Source organism: Echinops telfairi, unplaced genomic scaffold (genome assembly GCF_000313985.2).
Source record: "Echinops telfairi isolate 266 unplaced genomic scaffold, ASM31398v2 ScPeMD7_31;HRSCAF=116, whole genome shotgun sequence".
Classification (NCBI taxonomy): Eukaryota; Metazoa; Chordata; class Mammalia; order Afrosoricida; family Tenrecidae; genus Echinops; species Echinops telfairi.
The window spans coordinates 44794429-44814757 of record NW_022103928.1 but is presented as its reverse complement, the minus strand read 5'-3'; the positions used below and the strand labels follow the sequence as shown (position 1 = coordinate 44814757).

The window sequence follows — 20329 nt, the reverse complement described above, 5'->3', positions numbered from 1 at the left end:
AGAGGGAAAGTATTCTAAGTGACAAAGGCAGATAAATCTCATTTGAACTACGAGTTCCATAGGAACTCTCCACATAGAGAGATAGCCGAGAGAAGGAACAGCCAGAGAACTGCACTGGAATCCTACTTTATTGATCCAAGTAGGGGTGCTACAGTCAGCTGAATACAGGTGACACCAGACTACTAAAGCAAAAAAGTGCATGGCCCCAGAAATGTGTCATTTGTCACTGCCAAACCTTTTCTGTTCCTTTTGTAGAAATTATCATTTGAAGGAAACAGTTAAACCAGATGAAAATATCAAAGTAAGTCTCTGGTGATGGGGAATATCCAATGTCACACCTATTTCATCCATCGAGACCTTTGCATCCTGACTTTTGGCAAAACGACCAAGTAGGCAGACAAGCTATATAGGTACTCTCTATCAAAAACACGAGAGAGAATAGAACAGATACAGAGAATAATGCTGGAACCCTGAGCTTCAGAGGAAAATAGGACAGAATTGGATTTAATATTGAGTAGGAGAAGCAGCTGAAGTGAAGTGGTTAAAGAGGCGATATAAGGAAAAATTGTCCACTAGTCTGACGCAGTAAGATCATGTTTAACTTTTACAAGTAGCATTTCATCCAGACAGTGGCCTGGCATCAGTAGCTGGGAACAAGAAAGCAACTGTGTCCATACTGCCCAGCCCTGCCTGTATCTTCTATAGACACATCTACAGGGTGAATGCTACTCTACCACCTCATCAACAGCTGAAAACACCAACCCAACTGGCTTACCAAGGCAGACTTAGCTACCACCACTGCTGAGGGCCTCATTTGCCAGCAGCAGCAGAGACTAGCACCAAGATAGGAAACCATTCCGGGGGAGATCACCTAACAGGGTAATTACATAGGAACACTTCTACCATGAAAAGGGCAGTCACTCCTTCTTCCTGGAAGACACTTACTCTGGATACAGATCTGCCTTGCCTGCACATGCTTCTGCCCCAAACTATTATTCATAGACTTATAGAATGTCTTATCCACCACATAGGATCCCATACTGCAGAGTTGAGTGAAGACTTACTTCACAACAAATTAAGTGAGGCAATGAGCCTATATTAATGGAATCCACTGCTTTAAAATGTTCCCCTCATCATGCTGAAGCAGCTAATGTGATAGAATGATGGCTTTCTAAAGACACAATTATCGTGCCAGGGAGATGACACTATCTTGCATGGTTGGGGCAGGCAATGTTCTCCAGGAGGCGGTGTATCCTCTAAATGAGCACCAGCACCCAATACATAGTGCTATTTCTCCAATGGTCATGACTCACATGTTCAGGAACAAAGGGGTAAAAACGAGAGTGGAGCCATTCACCATCACACCCACTTCCATTTTTGTTTTCTGCCCCTAAGACCCTACGCTCTTTGGGTCTGGAAGTCTTAAATTTAAAGAGATGAAGAATCCCATCTGGAGACACAACATTGATTCCATTGAATTACAAGTTCAGAATGCTTTCTAGCCACCTTCGGCCCCTAACACCTGTGGATCCAACATACAAAGGAGCATGTTATTCTATTGAGTGGTTTTACTGATCTTGATTCCAAGCCAAAAAGCCAAACTCACTGCCACCGAGTCAGTTCCAACTCCTAATGACCCTGAAGACCAGAGCAGAGCTGCTCCGGGGGCTTCATCTTTCTCCTAATGGTTTTGAACCCTGACCATGCTGTGAGCAGTTCAACTCATAACCTACTATGCCACTGGTGCTACATAATGCTTTGGTTAAAAAAGCAAACCAAGCTGGACTATGGCAGATGTGGCTAGGTGAAAATTTAACACCTTGTCATATGACTTCCCTTTTTTGATCCATTTAAAATTTTTTAATATTTTATACTTTTTTTTGCTTAAGGTTTTTCTATTTTATTTTGATATTGTTGCTGGCCTTTTTCTTTGTTTTTTTGGTATATAAAATCCAAGATAGGTGAATCTAGACAGTTACTGGATTAATGGTTTCTTGGGGCATGGCAGGGAGGTTGGGGGGAAAATGAGGAGCCAATAACCAGGAGTACAAGAAAGAAGAAAATGTTCTAAAATTGATTTTGGTAATGATTATACAACTCTTCTTGATATGACTGAACTACTAAATTTTATGATATGTGGATATGTCCCCCCAAAAAATGGTAAAAAAAATGCCAACTAACCAAATAGCCCCCAAACTTCCTATTGTCTGCTATGGGAGAAAGAATTCCCTTTCACCCTTTTCTCTTTGGCTCTGGGACTTCCAGGCCATGCACCTGAGACTTTGTGCTGGTGAATAGGAACTGGCAAAACAAACAAAAACTCACACAGAGGCCAGTGCCAACTAATGTCAGGAGGCAAGACTGAGCTGTCTATCATGCCAGACTAGCTGACACAAAAGCCCTGACAGAAGGCTGAGACCACCTCGGTTGATTAGAACATTTTATCTTAGGAGGATAGCATGCTTCTTGGGACACAGAACCTTTGCATTGGGAACTCTCCCAAATCATGTCCCATGCATCTCTTTCATTTATATCCTTTTTGGTTATGATAAATCTATAGTTGTATGTATGGTACACGCTTGGGTTCTGAGTCATTCTGGCAAATATCAAGCCTAAGAGGGAGTAGGAACCAATAAATCAGAAAGTAAGTTGTGTCGATTTTTGAGCTTACAACTGACATCTTGAAGTAGAGTAAAACAAGCCCCCAATCTGGGGTCAGCATGTCTGACGACTGAGGTATCATGTGGACAAACCACACTTGTGGTTGGCACCTGCCTATTTGGCACTGGTTTGTTGTTAGACCCTGTGATTCTATCCTTTGATTGCTATAACACTATAATGAAAATTGTTGTACACATTTGAGACTTCTGTATACATCTAAGAATGGAATTGCTGAGGCTCATATGGTGCTTCTTAACCTTTTGAGGAATCATCAAACTGTTTTCCACCACAGTTGCACCATGCTACATTTGCACCAGCCATCTAAGAGTGCGGAGATCTCTCCTCACCAACACTTACTGACAAGAGTCATCTTGCAGGTGGGAAATGATTATTTATTGTGGTTTTGATTTGTACACCTTTATGAGGAGAAAGACGAGGCTTTCTACTTCTGTAAAGAGTTGGTCTCAGAAACCCACAGCATTGGTTCTTCATTTGCATAATCTATAGTATATCCGCAGTGTGGCCCAGGACCACATAAAAAGTATTAAAGTCTGTTTTTGTTGTTGTTGCTGCCGTTGTTTTGTTTTCTTTTGTTGCTTGGTTTTGCTCTGTCTTGTTTTTGAGCATATTATTATCTCTGCAGGTCTATCTAGATAAGATAAGCAGGATAAGCAATCTGGAGGAGAAAACAATGGGACCGATGGTTCCTGGGGGACATGGAAGAGGGGGAAGTGGGGGAAAGGAAGTTAACCAAATCAGGGACAAGGGAAGAAGTGATCCAAAATCTGTAGCGAGGAGGGTGTAAGAGGCCTGGCCTGGTAGGGCTTGATTAAGGGCAATGTAACTGAGAGGAATAATTGAAACCCAAATGAAGACTGAGCATGATAGTGGGACAAGAGGAAAGTAACAGGAAATAGAGGAAAGAACTGGAAGGCAAAGGGCATTTATAGAGGTCTAAATATATGCATGTACATATGTAAATATATTTATATATGACGATGGCAAAATAGATCTATGAGCATATATTTATAGGTTTAGTATTAAGGCAGCAGAGGGACATTGGGTCTCCACTCAAGTAGTCCCTCAATGCAAGAACACTTTGTTCTATTAAACTGGCATTCCTTGATGCTCACCTTCCCAACACAAAGCGGGTGCAAAAGCAAATGTGGTGAAGAAAGCTGATGGTGTGCAGCTATCAAAAAATACAGCATCTGGGGTCTTAAAAGGCTTGAAGATAAACAAGCGACCATTTAGGAAACTGAACACCCCCTTATAGAAGGGTCTCAGGAAGGAGATGAGCCAGTCAGGGTGTAGTGCAGCAATGATGAAACACATAACTTTCCTCTAGCTCTTAAATGCTGTCCCCCCTCCCACTATCATGACCTGAATTCTACCCGATGAATCCGGCTAGACCAGAGGATGTACACTGGTACAGATAGGAACTAGAAACACAGGGAATCCAGGACAGATGAACCCCTCAGGACCAGTAGTGAGAGTGGTGATACTGGGAGGGTGGAAGGAAGGTGGGGTAGAAAGGGGGAACCAATTACAAGGATCTACATATAACCCCTTCCCTAGGGGACAGACAACAGAAAAGTGGGTGAAGGGAGACACCAGACAGTGTGAGACATGATAAAATAATAATAATTTATAAATCATCTAGGGTTCTTGAAGGAGGAAGGATGGGGGGAAAATGAGGAGCTGAAACCAACGGCTCAAGTAGAAAAAAAAATTTATTGAGAATGATGATGGCAACAAATGTACAAATGTGCTTTACACAATGGATGGATGGATGGATGGATTGTGAAAAAGTTGTATGAACCCCCAATAAAGTGATTTAAAAAAAAGTATTAAAGCCATTAAGTTGTTCTTGAGTTTACCCAGTAAATGTCAATCAACACGGACAAAGTGACAGACCCTCTGGGGTGGAAAACTATGGCAAAGGCAACTCTTTGTGGCTTAGAGAAAAGACTCCCAACCGGTTTTCTCCAGGAACTAAGGCAAAAGGAGACATAAAGGAACTTATTATGTGCAGTTTGTATGTTCTAGGAATTTATCCATTTGGTGTAAGTTATCAAGTAGGCTGCCTAGTTTTGTTTACAGTTCTCTCATGTTCCTTTAATTTCTGTAAAGCCATGAGTGGCACAGTAAAAAGAGAGACAAAAACACCATTAAAGACCAAGTACTTGTATTAGATTTCTTAAAATAAAAAACGTGATCAAGGATGTTAGCAGTTTAAAGAAGCAGGTGAGAGCGTATCAAGCTATTCAAATTTGACTGTTTCTGAGGAAATAATAATATAAAGAAACAACCTATAGGGGAACAATTTATGTGACACTGTAAGTAACTTTCCTTCTAGCCCAATCTTAAATTGCACAAATACACCCAATTATAAAAACTACTTTTATGGGCAAAAGTTACAGTAAAACTGATTTTCTATTATTCTACAGAGTAAAATTCCCAAATGAGTATTTCTTTAAAGACATAAAATCTTAAATGGCTATGTATACCAAATATTAAGACCAACAATCATATCTTTCTTCTGATATCATTCCAATGTAATGATAATTTAACTTTCTCATACAGCTTTCCAATTAAAATGGTCACCTACACAACACAACATAGCATGTAATCTGGACTCCTCATGCAGATACTGGTAGAGGTTACATGCAAACAGTGGAGTCTTCCCAAAGTTAGTGTAACAGCCAATGGGCTTCTCTCCCTCCCACTGGCATATGGAAAATACAATGGAGAGCTGAGAATTCTAAGACAGAGGGCGGCAACTTTTCCTTTAAAGAGTTTATTGTTGTTAAGTGCTAGAGTTGATTTTGTCTGTTGACCCCATGTACCAGAGTAAAATAACCCCTTTGAATTTTCTAGGCAGTAATATTTATATGAGTAAATCGCCAGTTTGTTATCCATGAGAAAAGTGAGGGGTAGGTTAGTGGCCAATCACTAAACCATGGTGCTACCATGACTCTTTGGTAAAGAGCAGATTTTATCGTAATCTTTGTTGCAAATACTCAATCTTTGACATTATAGCACAAATGCAGCCATAGTCAATATGCAAACAAATGAGCATGTTAATATTCTAAGACAACTTTATGAGACATAAAATTTGAATTTCATATAATTTTAACCTGTCAAACGTTCTTCTTTTGATGTTTTTCAAATATTAAAGAATAACCATTCTTAGCTCATGGACTATATAAAAATAACTACTCCCTGTAACGCCTACATGAACATGCAACAGTTATTTATATACAAAAGGAAAGCTACTGTTAAAAATTCTTGAAAACAATACTTACTGTTTTCTATGGTTGGATCGTAGGAATCAACAAATTGGCCTTCAACAAACTGTATTGTCAATGAAGATTTCCCTATAACAGAAGAACAACAGGTCAGTATGTATTGGCGTATTATGGTTAAAAAGCATACAACTCTACTGTTTACCCATAACGAAAAATACAGTATGTGATCAGATTAAAAAATGAAAGTATTAGAATCAGAAAAATACTTCTTTATCAATTGCGTAGTTTCAAAAAAGAAAACAAATTCCATGAATTTGCATTACATGGAAGGAATATAAGCACCTATGTTATTAGGAATTAAACACTTCTGTGACACTAATATTAGCCAACAAGCACAGAAAATATTGTTAGAGGTAAACTTTTAGACATATGGTTAGTAGAACTGGTACCAACAGATATAACGTTTAAAGTAGATAACTTGAAAATATTTAACAATGCTTCAAAACAAAAACTCTTTGAAGGCAGAAAACTTAACTTGAAAATATTTAACAATGCTTCAAAACAAAAACTCTTTGAAGGCAGAAAACTTGTCTCAGTCATTCAGGAGTATATGTCTAATTATGATATCAAGTTGGTTCTGGCTCATGGAGAACATGTGTGCCAAAACATCTCTATGCTCCAGAAAGCTGGGAAGCAGGTTACCAGGTCTTTCTTTGGAGTGACCTCTGGATAGACTCAAGCCTTTCAGTTAGTAGCTGAGTACATACACCATGTGCACCACCCAACGATTGTCTGGTATAGACCAAACAAACAAACAAACAAACAAACAGAGACTCATTAGCAATATTTCGGTCTCCCATTCCCTGATCCAGTCTATCTCTAAAGCAATGTTTTTTTTTTTCCTTTTTGTTTAAAAAAATTTTTTTAATAACTAATTTTATTGGGGGCTCTTACAGAAAAGCAATGTTTTTCAAACCAGGGTTGTGAGCCAGTACTTTTTAAGACATATGTGTGTAGAGTACTTACAATGGCTCTACACACATATTTCTGACCACTAAACTGCCAAGGGAACCAGCACAAATCCTGAGAAAATAAGAAGGGCTCCCTGACCATTCTTCCTGATAAACCTGAGACGGTAGGACTATGGAAAAGAGGTCATTTGGAGGCAACACACGATATTTAAAGAGCTTGGCCATGGGGTATCTTCTTCAGAACTAGTTAAGCTTTTCTTTTTTTGTCTTTTCCCATTCAGGCCTGTTGGATCAATAAATTAAAAAAAAGAAAAAGGAAAATCCCTGGCATTACCATAAAATGTGTCTTGATACCTTCTCTCTGGAAGGAATCAAAGGCTTTCAACAGCACTAAGAATGGGTGTTCCAGACGGCCTCATTGTGCTCATGAGGAACTGAGACTTAGATCAAGAGGCAGTCATTGGAACAGAACGAGGGAATATGCATGTGTGCGCCAGGGCTGTATCCTTTCCCCATATTTATTCAATCTGTATGTTGAGTAAATAATGGGAGAATCTGGACCATATGAAGAAAATCTCAGCACGAGGAATGGAGGACACATCCCTGCTTGCTGACAGCAAGGAGGACTTGATGAAGACCAACTGCAGCCTTCAGAGTCAACTTCAACTCACTGTAAAAGAAAAACAAAATGCTTGCAAACAGTACAGATAGATAAACATCATGATAAATTGAAAAAATATTTAAGTTTTCAAGGATTTCATTTTTGCTTGGGTCCACAATCAATGCTCAGGAAGCAGCAGTTAAGAAATCGAATGTTGACTTCCACTAAAAAAATGGCAGTGCAGACAAATGTGTTACTTGTTCCCTCTACAATAAAGAAGCTGCACGGTACAGGCTGAGGAGAATGGTGGGCCCTGGATATTTCAGGAAAGGGTAGCTGAGTGAGCGGAATACACCTGTGGTGCAAGGAGCTAAAGACTCCACCAGGGGTCGCTGTGAACTCTCCACTTGCTGGGATTGAACAGCTCCACTTGGAATTGCTGGGCAAGCTCTAGCGGGATAACCAGAAAGGACAACTGTGACTTACCTCTCTGGCCAACTAACAGCAGAACCCACAGAGATCGAGGTGGGCACCCTTCTCTCCGGTCAGTAATGACTGTGTCATACCTGGTGTACTCATTGGGTGGCTAGTCTCTTACTTTGAACATGCAAGGGATGGTTCAGGTGGGTACTTCTCATAGCACAGCAAAACTAACACAGGGGACTGAAATATCTTGGGGCCTCTGCTGTGGCTCCCCAGTGCCAATACTGGCATGCACTCCAGATTGCCAGAGGCTGGGACCACCTACTTGGCTCCAGCATTAGGTTCTGGTTGAAACTTTAATCTCCTGGGGCAAAAAGCCTCCCCCTGGGATGCTTTTACTTTTTGTGTCTTTTATTTATTTCCTAATACCCACACCCTGTGACATTCACAGCAGTCAGCCACCACAGGACAGGAGTCTGGGAAAAAGTTTTGTCTTGTTTTTTTTCCTCTTTGTGGGTCTCTAATTCTTATTTTTTTATAAACCAATAGTGGGCAGACACAGGAGGGAAGGAAAAACTCCTAATTCTTCATTGTGGGATACAGAAAGATTTTCCCCCAGGTTGTCACCTGCTTGCTAACCTGTTGTGTAGTGAGCTACTTAGTAGTTTTCTCCCTGAGGGCATCAGCATCTAAGGCAATCAGACACTATTGTCTGTCCCATCATAGGTGGGGCTCACACCCCACTAACAATGATAGTGATTGTTTCCCTGAAGGAGAGCCCAGATACAGTCAAGCCAGCTCAAGGAGGACCAAGGTTAGACTGCCATCTTGAACCTAGGATCCGCCCATCTTGTCACATGTGTACTGCTAATCCCTCCCCTCCCTATTGTGTGCACACCCCAAGGTTGTCCCCTCCCATTGTCTGTATCGCCTATAGTACAACCCCTTCCTGTTACATATGTGGTTAGCTGTAATCAGGGGGGCTTGCACGGCCCCAAAAGATATATAAACCTTGGTTAGAAATGTACTGGCTTCTACTCCTCCCTCTCTGCGCAGACCTGGCTGCTGAGGTTACGGTGGGCACGCTAACATAAAATGTGTCCGACTCCTTTATTTTTACCTTCTCCCCTTTATTTTACACACACACACAGCGCACATGCAGCAGTTCATGTTCCTGTGGTCATATGCAAGTTTGTGTGTGTGTGTGTGTTTTAAATTGCTATTACTGTCATTGTTGCTGTTTGTGTTTTTGTTAGGTAGCTAGCATAAGGACTAAGGTGTTCATTAGGTGTGCTCAGAAGTTCAAGCTTCCGGCCAGGAGGGGGTGGTACACCTAGGTGGGCGTTACACCTGGATTGGCCCATCTGGATTAAGTGAATCCAATTCAGCCAATGGGGTCGACCAGGGTCGTTGGCCATGCCTCCCAACAGAGGACAGGAAAAGCCAGAATCCAGGGCCTGCGGCCCCTTCTGCTTCTCAAGCCGCTCCTCAGAGGCCATGCAGTGATATTTTCTGGCCTCAGGACTCCCCATGTGGGTGTTAAGTGCCCTGTGTAAAACCTGAAACTTCTTTATGTTTTGTGGTTTCTGTTACTCCTTCCAGGCACTACCTGGTGGCCCCCTCTGCCCATGCTGCACAAACCTACAAAAGTTACACACAGTCTTAGAGACAACAGGCAATCTCACTTTAAACAAAGAAGCAAGCTAGCCTGACACAAACAAGTGACTAATATACAGAGCCAAAAGGCATTCCTGAGGAAGAAAGGCAGTGAAACTACTAGAAAAGGAATTCAGAACGATGTTCAGGCACTTCCAACACATGGAGAAAAAGGTAAAAAAAAGATGAAAAATTAGAAACCATACTACCCCCCACCTTCCAACTCACAAATAGAAATCCATAATATTAATACTAAAATGATGGGATTAAATCACACTTTTAAAAAACAAAGCAACAGAACTGAAGCAATGGAAGGCCAAATTGATTGGCTTGAAGATAAATCTCTCGATTCCAATCTATGAGAACAATCAATAAAAAGAGCAAAATAATCCAAAGAAAGTCTTAAGAATTATGTGGGCCATTATCAAGAAAAATAAAGTATATCTCATTGGCATTTCAGAACAGGAAGAAAAAAAAACAAACAAAAAAATACAGAGAAAAACATTCTAGAAACTGCTAGAAGAAAACCTTCCTAAAAGAGGAGAAAATAACATTCAAAAAGTTGAAATATATCCAAACAGGATAAACCCCCAAACAAAATCAACAGTGCATATCAGAGTCAAAGTTTCTAATATCAAGGTTAAGAGCAGAATCCTGCAAGCAGCTCAGGAAAATAGAAAAGTTACCTACAAAGGGGGAACCAGTGAGTTTTAAGCTCGGATTTTATTCAATAGACACCATTCAAGCAAGAAAATAATGGGATGACTTAAATAAAACTCTGAAGGTAAAAAAAAGCCTAATAAGAATCTTATATCTAGCAAAATGACCTCTCAAGAAGGAAGAAGGGAATTTCCAGATAGGGAGGAATTAAAGCAATTTGTGTGGATAAGACCAACATTACAAACAATACTAAGAGGAATTCTTGGGACAAAGAATCAATAAAAGGAGGAATCAATCTGAAATACTATACAAGATATTACCATACAGAAATCAATCCACTTAAAGCATTACTCAAAATAAAAGAAACTTACAAAACCGAAAACTCAAGATATTCTTTCTTCAAGAAAGATGATTAAGAAAAAAATAGAGGGAAAGTATAGATATCTGAATGAAGAGGAAAGTAGTTTGCAAAAGAGAACAGACAATGTTACACTTAGAAAGAAAAGAATAAACAAGGTAACCTCATGGTAAATGGACAATCCTCACCAAAATTAAAGAGAGGAAATAATAAAAATCTAGTAAATAAAGTAACAGCAAAGAAAAAAATGACAAGAAAACCTACAAACAACATATTCAGCACAGAAATTTACAAGGAACAAAGATACTAAGGACACCACCACCACAAAAATCACACAGAAAATTGACAGCCATAAATTCATATCTACCAATGACATTTAACGTAAATGGATTAAATTCACCAAATGACAGAGTAACAGACTGGTTAAGAAAACAGGACCTAAGGAACTATATGTGACCTCCTCCCTGGGGGACGGACAACCAAAAAGTGGGTGAAGGGAGACGTCTGACAGGGCAAGATAGGACAAAATAACAATTTATAAATTATCAAGGGCTCATGAGGAAGGGGGGAGCAGGGAGGGAGGGGAAAAATGAGGACCTAATGCTGGGGGCTTAAGTGGAGAGGAAATGTTTTGAGAATGATGAGGGCAATGAATGTACACATGCGCTTTACACAATTGATGTGTATGGATTGTGGTAAGAGTTGTATGAGCCCCTAATAAAATGATTTTTAAAAAAAGAAAGAAAAAAGAAAACAGGACCTACCAAATAGGCTGCTTACAAGAAATAGGCTGCTTACAAGAAATACACCCTGGACAAACCAAAGAATGGAAAACAATTTATCAAGGTAATGGCAACAGCAACAAAAAAGGAGTGGCAATATTAATCTCTGAGGGGAAAAAAACCAGACTTCTTTCTTGTGTTTTGTTTGTTTTTTTGTCATTGGTTTGTTGTTGTTGTTTTGTTGTATATTGTTGTTTGGTTTTGCTCTATCTCGTTTTTGTGCATGCTATTATCTCCGTAGGTCTGTCTAAATAAAATAGGCTGGATGAACAATCTGGAGGAGAAAACAACGGGACCGACAGTTGGGGGGGGACATGGGAAAGGGGGATGTGCAGGGAAAGGAAGTGGTGTTAACAAACCCAGGGACAAGGGAACAACAAGTGATCCAAACAGGTGGTGAGGACGGTGTAGGAGGCCTGGTAGGGCGTGATCAAGGGTAATGTAACCAAGAGGAATTTACTTAAAAATCCTTCAGTGATTTTCTGTCTAAAACTTTTAACATGGCCTGTAAGACTGCATTTGATAATACAGTAAGTCCAAAGACAACAAGCGCACATCTTAATGCTATTTGTCCTCATTCACTAGTTCCTGCTGTCACACTTTTTACTCTCTGTGCCCAGCTCTTTCTTAGCCCTTAAGAGCTTTGCATATACTATATTCCCTTCGCTTCCAATACTGTCTTCCTTTACTTGCCTCTATTCTTGTCTCATTGGCTTTATTAATTGCACTTGCAGGAAATTCTCTCATCATCCAAACCAAAAATTAGTTCTCCTTTTGATTATTTCTCTCAATGAACATAACTGCATTTGAACATTAATTAGAATATTAAAGAGTAAGGGCTTTAGTGCCACTACCAGAGTTCAAATCATGGCCTTAGAAAAATCATTTAACCTTTTGATGACTCAATACCCCTTCCTGCAAAATAGGCACGGTAATAGTACCGACCCCCATAGACCCCATCACATCAACTTGTCATACTGTGGTTCCTTGCATATTCTTACGATACTGGAAACTATGCCACCAGTATTTCAAGTAACAACAGGGTCACCTACGGTAGACAAGTTTCCACAGACCTTCCAGACTAAGACAGATTAGGAAGAACAGAGAGGTAGGCCACTTCTAAAAAGCCAGTCACTGAAAACCTTATGTATAGCAGAATATTGCTTGACAGCCAGCCAGAAGAGGAGCTGTTCTGTTTGGAAGGCACTCCAAGTAGGACTGAGGAAAAGCAGTCTCCTCAAAGCAGGTCAGCCTTAACCAGGTGGATGGAGTAGGACCTTCATTTGTTGATGTGGCACAGCTCAAAATGAGAAAAGTTGCTAACATTTATAAATAATCAAAACATGGTATATACAAAGCACGAATCTAGGAAAATTGGAAGTTGTCAAAAATGAAATGGAATGTATAGATAGATATCCTAGATATTTATAAACGGAACTGGACTGATAAGAGCCATTTTGCATCAGATGACCATAGGGTTTACCATGTCAGGAGAGACCACCAGAGATCACATGGCAGAATTTTGCAAGATTTTTAAGGTACATTTTCCCATCAGTACTGACTACACCCATGAAGCTTGCTGGGTGTAATACACAGGAACCAAAGAGACTACATTCGTAGAAAAGAAATGGAGAAGCTCAATATCATCAGTCAGAACAAGGCAAAGGGCTGGGTGTGGAATAATAATACATGCTCAAATTGAAGCTGAAGAAAACTGAGACAAATCTATGAGAACCAAAATTCAACCTTGAGAAGATCCCATCTGAACTTAAAGAGACCATCTGAAGAATAGATTTGATACATCGGACACCAATGACTTAAGACCAAGCAAGCTGTGAGATGACTTCAAGGCCATCATACAGAAACCAAAAGGTCAATAAAAAGAAAAAAAAAATCAAAATGGATGTCAAAAGGGACCCTGAAACTTGCTCTTGAACATAGAATAGTTACAGCAAAAGGGGAAAAAATGACGATGTAAAGACCTTAAACAAGATTTCAAAGAGTGGCTTGAGAAGAAAAAGAAAATTGAAACACAATGTGTAAAGATAAGGACTTAGGATTCTATGGGCAAACTCTTGAACGATGCAGGAAGCATCAAAAGAAGATTTTAAAAAAAGATCAAAAGAATACAGTCACTGTAGTAAAAACAACTGGTTGCTGTTCAACTATTTTGGGAGATAGCATAGATCAAGAACTAATAGTAAGAAAAGATTATGGTACACAAAAGGCATTGGTGAAAATTAAGCCTTTAGGAATTGACACAATGCCAATTGAAATATTTCAACAAATAGGTGCAGTGGTGGACAGGCACATTTGTCTATGCCAAGAGCTACCTGACCAACAGCCTGGAAGAGATCTATAGCCTGTTATAAAAAAGGGTGATCCAACAGAATGCAGAAACTATTGAACAATATTATTGATATCACATGCAAATAAAATGCCACTGAAGGTACTTGAAAGTGGTTTTTGTAGTACATCGAGAGGAAGCTGTCAGAAATGAAAACTGGAATTAAGATCATTGCTGATTATATGGATTTTGGTTGAAAGTAGGAAGATGCTTACCTGTGTTTCATTGACAATTCAAAGACGTTTGATTATGTGGATCATGACATATTATAAATCACACTGGAAAAATAGGAATTCCAGAACAGTGTTCATGCAGAACCTCTACATAAATCAAGAGACAGTTATTCAGACAGAACAAGGGGATACTACATGGTTTAGAAGAATCAGGAAAGGTGTGCATCAGAGTTAAACATTTTCACTATACTTGTTCAATCTGTATGCTGAGCAAATAATTCAAGAAGCTAGATCAAATGAATACCTTATCAGGATTGGAAGACCCATAAACAACCTGTGTGAAACTGATGACAGACACACTCTTGCTTGCTGAAATGAAAGAGGACTTGAAGTAATTACTGATAAAAATCAGACTATGGCCTTCAGTAGATTACACTTCAACATAAAGAAAACTAATCTCCTCACAATTCGATCAGTAAGTAACATCATCATAGACTAAGAAAGGATTGAAGTTGTTAAGGATTGTATTTTACTTGGATGCACAATTGGTGATCATGGAAGCAGCAGTCAGGAAATCAAAGGGCATACTGCAATGGATCTCTTGCAAAAGACTACTTCAAAGTAGAAAAACACCACAGATGTATGTCACTGAAGGCTAAGATTCACCTAACCCAAGCCAACGTTGTTTCAAACACTTCATACACATTCTTATTTAGTAGGCAGTAAATAAAAGGGGGAATCTTCTGAATTATAACATTAGAGAAGAACATAAAATGCACTATGGACTACCAGAAGAAGGAATAAAATCTGTCTCAGAAGATGTGCAGCCAGAATGTCCTTTGGAAGTGAGGTCACTGAGTCTTGTTACACATACTTTTGTACACGTGATCAACAGGGACCAGTCCCTGTAGAAAGACATCATACTTGATAGAGAGTCTGCGAAAAAAGAGGAAGACCCTGCCTGAGATGGATTAAGGCACAGTGGCTGCAACTATGGGCTCAAGCGTAAGGATTGTGAGGCTTGTGCCAAAAAACCAAGCTCACTGCCATCGTCAGTGCTGACCCCAAATGACCCTACAGTAGGTTTCTGAGACTGCAACTATTTAAAGGAGAAAGCCCAAACTTTCTCCTGCGGAGCTGCTGCTGATTTTGAACTGCTGACTTGTCGCTATGAGATGGAAGTGAGTTTGGTTTATTACTGTTGTATTTCTTTACTGTCCCACTAGACTGAAGTTCCTTGTGGGGCAGAAATCATGACTGCCTTTGTGATTGTAGACTTAAAATTTATTCAAATATTTAATTAATATTTTCTGACTAACATGGACTACACTTTAAAAGTCATACTGTCATGTTCAGTCAAGAGCTCCTTTTAAAGGACTGGAAGCGCTCCAGATAACTGAGAAAAGTCTGGGCTCTTTCCTCAGATAAATAAAAAAGGCACGCAACTTCAGGTGCTCATGGACTCCCTAGACTCTGGGCTGGCACAGTTCCTGAACATATGACCCAGAAAACCAGACAATGCTTTATCTGTGGTTCGAATCTCAGCTGCGCTGGTTCACGATGAAAATACTCCCAGCATGCAAAACAGCAGCAGCAAAACCAAACCAACCAAAGTCGTGTTGATTCTGACCCATGGTGAACCCTAATTAACTCAACTCCCTGGAAAGTTAATCCAGACCTCTCAACCTGTATCATACAAGTGATTTTTCCATAGCAAACATACAAGAGACTTTACATTTGTAGACTGAATTTTTCTAGTCCTTTCGGTAGCAAGAGAACTTAAAGATATTCTTATCAAAATTTTGTGCATGACTCTCACACACTTAAACACGAGAAAATCAGGAAGTATATAAGGTTGAAACCTATTAGAGAAGGAAAGTTCAAGTATTTTTTACTAAAACTATCAACAGACAAGTAAGTAAGACTGCACTGCCAGAGGCAGTAAACTTGGGAGACCCAGAAAGATCAGGCAGTGTAGTTGTGCGCCGACCCTTACACTGCACTGTGTAAGTATCGGTCATTCTCTGCCAAGCCAGGTCAGAATAACAAACGCAAGGAATTTGCTGTTGGTGGGGTTTAAAAGTGTTGTTCAAATAAATTTTTTAAAGTGTTGTTCATTGTTACCTGGGGACTTATGGTGTCCTCGTGTGTACAGAATAGAAGTGCTCTATCGGGGTTTTAAGTCAACAACCTTTTGCAAGCAGATTGTCAGATTACTTCTGATGTACTCTGGTTAAGTCTGACTCCTTTGGAAATCTGTAGAAGCTACGAAGTGTTAAATCCTGGTATATACATATCTTTGTGTATGTAATCTGTCAGGGTACTTTTGATACCTCCTCCATTTTGATGTAAGCCACAGTTGAATTTTTGTCATTTTTGTCTTTACTCAATCATGCATTAAATAAAACAACCACCTTGCTGCCATCAAGTCCTTGCCAATTCACAGACTTACAAGGCAGGGTAGGACTGCCCCTGTGACGTTCCAAGACTATTACTTACCAGTAGCAGACATTCCTGTCTTCCTCCTCACGTTTCGAACTGCAGACTTTGCAGATCACAGTCCAACTAGTAACCACTATGCCAGCAGGGCTCCTTCAATCACCAATACAAATTATGAATGATAAACAGAACCTATAATTCATACTCTTTAAATATCAAAAGTGATTTAGGCTTTGAAACTTGCAAAATGAGTCAGATGTATTTATATATAGGACATACACACAAGCTTGCATCTCATTTCACAAAACTAAAGTAAGTATAAAAGTCAATACTTTCAGCTTCATGTCACAAATTATTTACCAAGAAGGCATGTATGTAGCTAACATCCGCCGTTTGTTAATCTTACCCAAAAAGCCAGATCATAAATCCTGTTGAAACGCTAAATTCTATTTATAGGAAAGATGAAGAGTCTTTTCTGCAAACAAAAAAAGAAAGAAATGGGGAGTGCTTGTGTGTGCTCAATTATATTGTGGATAAGACCCAAACGAGAACATTCTCAGTAGACACAGACCAAGCAAGCAGTACACTAGAGTTAAGTTTGTCAGTGTCCTTAAATCCCCCTGCTTTAAACTGCCTGTGGAGAGTTCAACAGTGCTTCCTGTTGTAAACGAATACTGAGACTGAGATGGAACTTTAAATTCCAACACAGAGAATTAAACTACCTTGGTGTCTATTTCCAAATGTATACAATTAGTGTTAAAGGTACCCAGTGGTTTGCATTCTGCAGCTATCAGTTTGATTGTAACTGTCAATTGTTCAGACTTAATTTAGTACTGTAATTTATAATATACTAGAATGACAAAGGTTCTTTCCAAGGATCATCATTGAGGATTTCATAATGCTTTTTTACCTTGAATCATCCTCATCAAATTTTCACTTATTCAAATAACTAACTATAATCCATTCATGGACAATATAAAGGTATGGACATAGTGACCCTAAATGGACGGAGGCAGAAAACTGCCCCACTGGGTCTCCAAGACTGTTAACCCCTTATGGGATTAGAAGGGTTGTACTGATCACCAACACAATCGCAGAGAGAGGTGGCCGTTTCCTCAGTTTGTGATAAAGTTGCCAAGTTGCTGGGTTTTCCCTTCCTTCTCTTATAGCATGTGTGTCCAGGTGCCTCACTTGGCAGTCAAATAATCTACAGGCGCTTCACTGTCCTTAGTCAAAAAAGGATCCATCCAAAATTGCACCAGTCAGAGCCAAAGTCAACAGCCATTTAGATTGTCTAACTGATAGGTTCCTAAACTTACTTGATCTAACACTCTCTTTTCGGGGAAAACCAACAACTTAGCACCCCCTGGCAATGAAAAACTTATACTAGAGTAGAGCAGGCATCTGCTTTTGCATCCCTCCTCTTCATCATTCCAAACCACCACCACCACCACCCTACCCCCGCCTCCCAGAGAGTGGCATGGCCTACTTTGGGAAATACTGTTCTAGTGCCTACAGTCCTTTAATAACTCCCTACTTACTAATCTGGAGGAAAGGTTTCCTTATATTCCTGCAAAAGCCTGCATGACCCAGCTCCTGACTACCTCCCCAACTTACTTTGCTATTGCTATCTTACATTCTAGCCATTTCATGTCTTTCCATTCTCCACCATGCCAAGTTTCCTGCCTCACAACCCTTGTCTCTCATAAGGGTACTCAGCCTCTCCTAGGAGGCCCTTTTAAGACTAGGGTAGTAATCACATTTTGGGGGGATGGAGTCTAGAATGTAGCCAGTCTGGATTCAATTTTGCACAACAAGCAGCAGTATAGCATATTCTGCATACCAGTTCAATGCTTCTCAAAATTTTAGGCAGGAAGCTTAGGGAAAAGGGGTTGTGTCCAAAAAGGCCCACCCACAGTAATGTCCCACAAAGGGACTGTCCTAAGAGACTGGGCATGCGCTAGAAGGCTATGAGAAGGACATAGGCCATAGGAACTAGTTACATTAGACACACTCACACACAACCACTCAAATCCTTAACAGGTGAGGTAATAACCAGTTATATGATAGACATACTTGAGCACATCCACTAACATACAACCATGCCCTCCAAGTGGATGTGGGTGGAGCCCAGTGGGGGTAGGGGAAGGGTTATGAAGGATAAAGAGCTTTATGACCACGTGTCTTTCCACAATTTCCAGGGATGACGTGTTCTTATCTGAGAATATACCAAAAACTTTACTTTCACTCATAAAAGCTTACTTTGACTTACTATCCTGCTGCTGTTGCTGTGAATTCTTTGCATGCTGAGAGAAGCAAGAACCAATGAAAAGCATCTCAAAACCTAACAGCACTTCTACAGCTTTCTACAGAGACATCTCAGTCCCAGGAACACCACTTTCCACACCAAAGAGTGACTGATCAATTATTATCCCAAATGTGGGTATCGGCAGACATTTTCTTGGAAATGAGAATCACTTCAAATAAAACTGATAAAATTCTAGCTCTCAACAAGAATTTCGGAATATTCATTCATGATGAATTGAACCACTTCTCAATTCTTGAAAAAAATTTTTTAAAGACTGCTAGTGATATTAACATCTGACTTAAGGAAAAAAATTGTATATGAAATAAGTCAACATGTGAAGATTTAAGTTAACAGTGAACCAGTATTTCCCACGTGACAAACGCATGATGTTAGAAAACAAAAATCAGGGCTCATGTGGGAGGGGGGAGCAGGGAGGGAGGGGAAAAATGAGGACCTAATGTTGGGGGTTTAAATGGAGAGACAATGTTTTGAGAAATGATGTACAAATGCACTTTACACAATTGATGTGTGTATGGATTGGGATAACAGTTGTATAAGCCCCTAATAAAATGTAAAAAAAAAAAGAAAAGAAAACAAAAATCAGGCATGAATAAAAGTACATTCAAAGTACAAAGCAGGCCAATGGAATTTAATAGAATAGGAATCACTCACTGAGGTGATTTCATTTCGAGGCAACCAAGAAATCACCATTTGAAAGTTTTGGAGAGTCTCAAAGAATAACATCCACAACAATCTGAAAAAACCTATTCAGTTATTTCTCCTTTTCCAAACTTATATGTATAAAGATCTCTTCTCCACACTGTTCATCTAAAATAATGTATTTTGACACAATGATTGCAGAAGCATACATGAGAATTAAGTTGCTTTTTGTCATATACTTCAAAGAAAAATTGTAAAACATCCTATCAAAATACCTGCAGCTTTTTGTGTAGCAGAAATTGACAAGCTAATCCTAAAATTTACAAGGAAATGCAAGGGACCCAGAAGAGCCAAAGCAATCATAGAAATGAATAAAGTTGAAGGATTCACATCTCCCAATTCCAAAACTTACTCTAAATCTGTGTAAGCAAGATTGTGGTATTAGTATAAAGCTAGACATACAGATAAAAAGAACCAACTGTGAGGGGCCGGCCCCAATCCCAACTACGAGGACACCTGCCCCTCCCCCCAGAAGGATTTATTTCAGAGGACAGCACTGAATCTGCAGCTCTGGGAGAGGGACATGTCTGATCAGAGCACACACGGGAGCAAATGACGGGGGAGGAAGAGAGAGTGGAGCATATCCTGGCTGACCAAGCCTTGAGGACGATATTCCCGCTCAGAGCAGCCAATCCACAGAGAAGACCACAGGGCCGGCCCCACTATGAGACACGACATCCCTCACTGACCCATAGCCCTAGAGGGGACAACACTGGAGACACAATGTGGGATTCCACCAGGTCTGATCCCACCACACCGAGGCAAAACACTAAGGGGGTGCAACAGAACAGCAAGGGTAACAGAGCAACAAAGTCCCACGTAATACCCAAAATAGACTTTGGGGCCAGGGCTTGGTGCCCTAACTAACTCGACTGGAAAACACTCCTAAAGGCCAACAAACAATCCTTGAACTAACTACAAGCTTTTCTTTGTTGTTGTGTTTTGCTTTGTTTTTTGTCACTGGCTTGTTATTTTGTTG

General features: G+C 39.9%; 1 protein-coding gene across 1 annotated transcript in view; it reads right to left on the bottom strand.

Moving 5' to 3' along the window:
• The window catches only part of RHEB (Ras homolog, mTORC1 binding), a 32075-nt gene extending 15652 nt beyond the window's left edge, over window positions 1-16423 (bottom strand). The window contains exons 1-2 of the mRNA XM_045290162.1: window positions 16383-16423; window positions 5970-6041 (exon numbers count right to left, since the gene is read on the bottom strand). Of these exons, the coding sequence (XP_045146097.1) occupies window positions 5970-6041; window positions 16383-16395 (85 nt within the window). The 5' untranslated portion in view covers window positions 16396-16423. The remainder of the gene's footprint in view (window positions 1-5969; window positions 6042-16382) is intronic.
• Window positions 16424-20329: the final 3906 nt, after the last annotated feature.